The sequence below is a fragment of the Lolium rigidum genome, chromosome 6 (genome assembly GCF_022539505.1).
Source record: "Lolium rigidum isolate FL_2022 chromosome 6, APGP_CSIRO_Lrig_0.1, whole genome shotgun sequence".
NCBI lineage: Eukaryota > Viridiplantae > Streptophyta > Magnoliopsida > Poales > Poaceae > Lolium > Lolium rigidum.
In genome coordinates, this window is record NC_061513.1 from 308,201,996 (window position 1) to 308,208,249 (window position 6,254).

Genomic DNA, 6,254 nt, shown 5'->3' on the forward strand with positions numbered 1-6,254 from the left:
ACGCCCTTGCGACCCGCATCGGCGCGCGACCAGGAGGCTTTGCGGGCCGTCGCTCTGAGGGACTGGGGCCAGCCGCAGCCCTAGTCATTCCCGGCTCTACGGTGTTGGCCAGTCACTGCCCGCCGGTGGGTTTCTGACGTCAACAGCAGGCCATTGAAGGCGAGATGGCGTCCGAGCCTCTTAAAGGGACGCTGGCGGCGCCCCCATTTCCCCGACCAAACCATTGCCAGATCCCACACTATCCACCCCACCGACGCCATGGGGAAGAAATGCTGGCCGTTCCGCAAGACCAAGAACGACCACGAGGCTAGCGGCTCGCGGTTCGGCAAGAAGGCACGGGTCGGCCGGTACGTCCGCGTTGCGCCGAGCGATCTTGCCGCCGGATATGCGGGAGGATCAGGCGTACGCGCTGAACTCCTGCAACTGGATTTCATTTGGGATGTGGGAGTTTGACGTGCGCCGCCGCGCTGGCTACCTTGGCGACGTGGACTACTTCGACCGCGAGATCGCCGCAGAAGAAGAAGAGAACGGCCAGGAGGGCGCGGACGAGGACGAGGACGAGAACGCGGACGAGGACGTGGACATGGCAGACTACGACCACGACGACGGCGGGGGATCCGGAGACCCAGCCGCCGGACATTTCCGAGGAGGAGGCCATGGCACTGGCCAACAACGAGCAGGACGAGCTCAACGAGCTCGCTTTGTGGGACGGGCTCGCAATCCAGCTCCGCGAGTCCGCGCTCGCGGAGGGGAGGCCGGCGACTCCTCCGGCCACGCCGACGCGTTCCAACGACCGCGCTCCGCCTGCTGCTCCGGCGTGGGATGCCTGGCCACAGCCTCCTGCGCATGCGGCGGTACCTCCTCCACCGCCGACGTACGAGCTTCCATGGCCGACGCCGGAGTTCATTGACCTCGTCAGCGACGACGAGCAGTAGGCAACACCTAGTTTTACCACGCTTTTATGACTTTTTTATGTTTTTTATTAATGTAAATTATGGCTTCATGAATGGAAAAAAAAATTATGTATCGTGCCACTGGAACCACCCCCGACGCAAACAGATGCCCGGACGATTTCAACCAGTTGAGCCGTTGCAAACGCGTCCGTTTGGACGTCCGAAATGCGTCGCGCCCGCGGGAGATGCCCTAAGTGGAATGCACACACACGTCACGCATGCCACCATGTATGGCGCCGCAAGTATGGGGCCGCTTGCATAGATGCTACATAAAAAATTAGTCAACCAAAATAGTTTCGTCCGGATTATTTTGTACGTAGGAGTAGTATAGTTTTCGTCAAAGGATTATTTTTGCCTGAGCCCGTGACCCCGATATATTCCGCCCCAAATCTCCTCCGCCTGCCCTCGTGCTCCGCGTGACGCCGCCCACTCTCCCTACGCAGAGTTAGATCAGGGCGAGGAATGGAGAACGGCGGCAGCAACGGCGGCAGCAACGGCGGCGAGGCGCTTCCCAACGGGAACGCAAAGGCGGTGCAGGCGCTGCAGCGGAGCTTCGGCGAGGTGCAGGGGATCCTGGAGCACAACCGGATGCTGATCCAGGAGATCGGCCAGAACCACGAGTCGCGCGACGCGGGCGGGCTCAGCCGCAACGTCGCCCTCATCCGCGAGCTCAACAGCAACATCGCCCGCGTCGTCGGCCTCTACTCCGACCTCTCCACCTCCTTCTCGGGCTCCATCCTCGCCAAGGGCCCCGACGACGCCGCCGCCGCCAACAAGAGGCCGCGCCCTACCCAGTAGGGTGCTGTAGAAGAAACAGTCCTCTTCTTTTCTCTTCAGTTTTAGATTCAGATTCGAGGCTTTGTTTCTTTTTATTCATGTGTTATTTTAGCGGGCGTTGAGCTGAGGTATGGACAGGGCAGCTTGTAGTCAAACGTATCAGGGGATGCAAAGACTAGTTAGTCTCTCAAGATAAATGTTTGGTTACTTATAACTGAAGATAGTTAACTGCAACTGCTGTGGTTCTTACAGCCTGATGCTTGATTCTTACAAATAGTTACTGTACATTGATTATCCGTTCGTTGTTTTCATTAGACATATAATTCAAAAGAACAGTGTTAAGCTCGTATAGTTGAAAGGGACTGCTTTTCAGCAATCTCTTTTAAAAGAACAGTGTCCCGGCTTTATTGATTTCCCGTTCTATGCTTGGGAGGTGAATATTGTTTACAACTCACAACTGAAGGTCTCGTTGCTGTTCACAAAAAGTTGCAACTTTTTTCTAACTCCAAAGATGTTTGGTCTACATAATATGTACATATCTTAGACACACCATGCAAGAGCTTATAAATCAGCATTTGACATGCATATCCTTATTTCCAATCCTAAAAATGGTTATTATCTGTGGCTAAAGCATTGCATCTCATCTCCTTATTTACTGCAAGGACCAACTAACCTAGGCGTACAGAGTATCATCTCAAGGAGCAACAGCATTGCATATCTATTGCCCCATCAAGATGCAAAACACAAGAGATTTTTGGCCATAAAGATGCAAAGCAAAAAAGTTGTTTGTCTTCTTCTCCTCTAGTTTCTTCCTGAAATATTGCCTGCTTTGCATTAATAATTCCTTCACTCCTTTAATACTATTTGCTTCAGCTAGTTTCCATTACGATTCTATCTTATGTACACCACGAATCAGGCTGAGTGCCTGTAGCACTTCTTTTCCTACAATCTATTGCCAAAATAGGATATTGACATGGGATTGTCCCCTTTCTGTTTTCTATGTATCAAAATGTTGCTATTTGGGTATCATATGCCTTCATTTTCTATTCTTTGTAAGCTAACATTAGCCTTCTTTGCTTGCATATTGATTGAGTACGTACCTTTGAACCTGTGCAGGTTCCATCCAACCTGTACGGAATGACTATTGAGCAGGCCAAGAAGTTAGACAATTTCCTGTGCTCGCATTGTGCTAAAGAAAATGGCACAGGGAGTGGACAGGACAGCTTGTTGTCAAACAGAGATGCAGACAGCAGTGCGGAACTGTATCAGGGGATGCAAAGACTTGTTAGTCTCTGAAGATAAATGTTTGGTTATAACTGAAAATAGTTAACTGCAACTGCTGTGGTTCTTACAGCCTGATGCTTGATTCTTACCAATAGTTAGTGTACATTGATGTTGCATTCGTTGTTTTCATTAGAAATATAATTCTAAACAAAAGTGTTAAGCTCGTATAGTTGAAGGGGACTGCTTTTCTCTTAGAAAATTCAGCAATCTCTTTTAAAAGAACAGTGTCCCAGCTTTATTGCCATTTCCCGTTCTATGCTTGGGAAGTGAATATTGGTTACAACTCACAACTCATTGTCTCTTTGGTGTTCATAAAATTTGCAACATTTTTTAACAACAAAGATGATCTACATAAGCATCTCTTAGACATACCATGCAATTCCTTAAAATTCTGCATTTGACAAGCATATCCTTATTTTCAATCCTAAGAATGGTCATTATCTGTGGTTAAAGCATTGCATCTCATCTTATCGGTGCAAGAACCACCTAACCTACAGGTGCATAGAGTATCATCATCTCAAGGAACAACAACATTGCATATCTATTGCCCCATAAAGATGCAAAACAAAAGAGATTTTGTCCACTTATTACTTCATGAAGATGGAAAACAAAAAAGATGTCTGTTTTTTCTTCCTAAAATGTCGCCTGCTCTGCATAAATAACTTTTGGTCTCTTTTAGGAGTACTTGGTTCAGCAAATTTGCCATTACACTTCTATCTTATCTGACCACCAATCAGGGTTTGTGACTTCAGCACTTCTTTTCCTACTTTCTATTGCGCCATTTCATACTATTTAGCAAAATGTTGCTATTTGGTATCCTGCACCTTCATTTTCTGTTCTTTGTAAGGTAACATTGGCCTTCTTTGCTTGCATATTGGTTATGTACCTTTGAACATGTGCAGGTTCCATCCAACCTGTAAATGAGTATGGAGAAGAGCAAAGATTTAGATAATTACATGTGCTCGGATCGTGCTAAAAAAGAAAGACCTTTAAATTCATAGCTTGGCTCACAAAGTTCTGATTATAAGGTTACTGAGGTAACGCCCCCCCCCCCCCCGCCCCCGCGCTGTTTACTAAATGTTATGCTTGTTGATGGCTCTATATATCTAATAGTACAGAACTTCAAAAATTCCATATTCAAAGTTGCCATTTCTTCCTTTGTTCCTCAACTTTTCCTTGGATAATGTTTGGTGTTTATCTAAACAAGTAGTCATGCGTAGTTAAACTTTTTTTCATGAGTTCCTTGAGTCTATGCATGCTTATACTTTCTTAGGAAAAAGATTACTGTATTGTGTTTGCGGGACGTTAGTTTGTCTCTTGCCAGGCAATCTTGCACAATCTTAAATAGGGTGAGTGTGGTTGTTTGGATCCCCAGAGCCTTGGAGCACAAATTTTTCAAAACAAATCAGAAATTATGTAAAATTTAATAGGTATGTAGTAAGCGTAAATATATGTATGTATACCTGTGGAAAAATTTAAGACCATTTTAACAAATGAAATGTGTTTTTTGATTTTCTTTTACGTGAACTCCAAGAAACCGAGTTCTATTTATGTTTTCTGGTTAAGGTCATTGTCCTTTGGTTGGCAACATAAGTTTGGACCTTAAAGTGTTTTGTGCGATTATCTCGGAATACGGAATTAAAGCTCTGATAAGAGTAACTTGTAGAATGTAGATAATGTTTGTGGTCTGCTGTATGGCCTAATCTATTAGCAGTGATAGGATTTGTAGCAGTGATAGGATTTGTGTGTGTGTGTGTGTGTGTGTGTGTGTGTGCAGATTGTCTGGCCTAACACACGATATTGTCATCCATTAGCATCTGGGTACCATCTGTTCCGTGTATCTAGACTAATCTGCGACATCCTTTTTCTGGATGGAGGGAGTATATGATATAGCTTTTCCTCATTACATTTGTATCTCGTATCCCTCTTTAATTTGGTATCATAAACTGCAGGTTGAGCCAAAAAGGTGGAAGAGGTAATCGTTTATGGCCTCAGTTCTCCATTGCTAGTACAAACTAGAGGGTGGCGGTTTACATTGCACAAGAAAGGGAACTTGACTATTTAACCGTCATGTTTGATTGTTTGGTTGTTGCATCTTGTCGAAGTAGCCTATGTGTGGTGTAGCTCGTGTTGTCAACCAGTTCCTGCAGGATTAGTTACGTGTGTGTGTGTGTTAAATCTATCATTTGTCAGAATAGTAGTGGACGCTACGGGCCTACTCCGTACATGTTTGTACATGTTCTTCACACTTGTTCCTTTTCACCACTTTTTATTGTATGAACACAGAATGAATACTACACCTTGGCAAAGATGGTAGTTAAATCCTTCTTGGAAGTCTTCATTTACTGTTCACAAGTCACAGTCTACTCATAATTCAAACCAAGAACCCTTGATTTGTATATAAAATTAGCAGCACACTGTTCTCTCCAGGGTTACTCCCACAAGTTCAGAGATGAGGTGCAGATCCTCAAATCAGCAAGCAGAACAATAGTGATTTTGGCTTTTTACCGACGATAACAAACAAAAACACATACATAACAAAATTAGTTACAAGCCAAACCAAGAAAGTTGTCTAGTATCAGAATTAGGAAACAACATATGACACAAAGCTATCATTAGAATGGTAGACCTTGTCGGAAAAAAATATCGGAGTCTGAGTAGATACAACCCCATGCCAATCATCAAGGAGTCCAATGAAGAAAGAGCTGCGGTAGTAGGCAGCTTTACCTAGTCGTTGACTGCCCAAGACCTGGCAAGCGTTCGTCTGGAGATCTACCGAGTCAACTATCGGTGCTGCTGGTACCACTCGTCATTCGTCAACCCGGAGGTTACAAGGGCATCGGTAAGAAAAATAAAAGTACGATGCGATCACGCGACTGGAGATGTTTTCTTCATCAACAAACAAATGAGACAACTGATGTGCTACTGCTGGGGAATTATTTCAGTCAGTTGCTCATGTGGGTACGCTGCCGGTTGCAACGAAATCCAGGAGTAGTACTCAACCTCTCAAGGAATAGGTTGGGCAAAGGGAATGAGAATCGAAAAGGATTCCCTCCATAAAATCAAGTGGGTTGGGAACAATATTAGTTATCAAGTCCATCAGTCGTCTGAAAATCCTCAAAGCACCTTTGAGCCTCTTGAACTGCATTTTTTTCTGTTTCTGGCAACCACTGTTCGCCGGCTAATGTCAGACAGCAGTTGGTAAAGCATTCTAGGATAGTGCAAAAAATAGATGAAATT

At 45.2% G+C, this 6,254-nt stretch overlaps 1 protein-coding gene across 1 annotated transcript; it reads left to right on the top strand.

Moving 5' to 3' along the window:
* Positions 1 to 1,415: 1,415 nt before the first annotated feature.
* Positions 1,416 to 1,876, top strand: LOC124664567 (protein ELF4-LIKE 3-like). The gene has a single exon (XM_047202053.1). The coding sequence runs from the start codon at positions 1,416 to 1,418 to the stop codon at positions 1,749 to 1,751; it is 336 nt and encodes a 111-aa protein (XP_047058009.1). The 3' UTR covers positions 1,752 to 1,876.
* Positions 1,877 to 6,254: the final 4,378 nt, after the last annotated feature.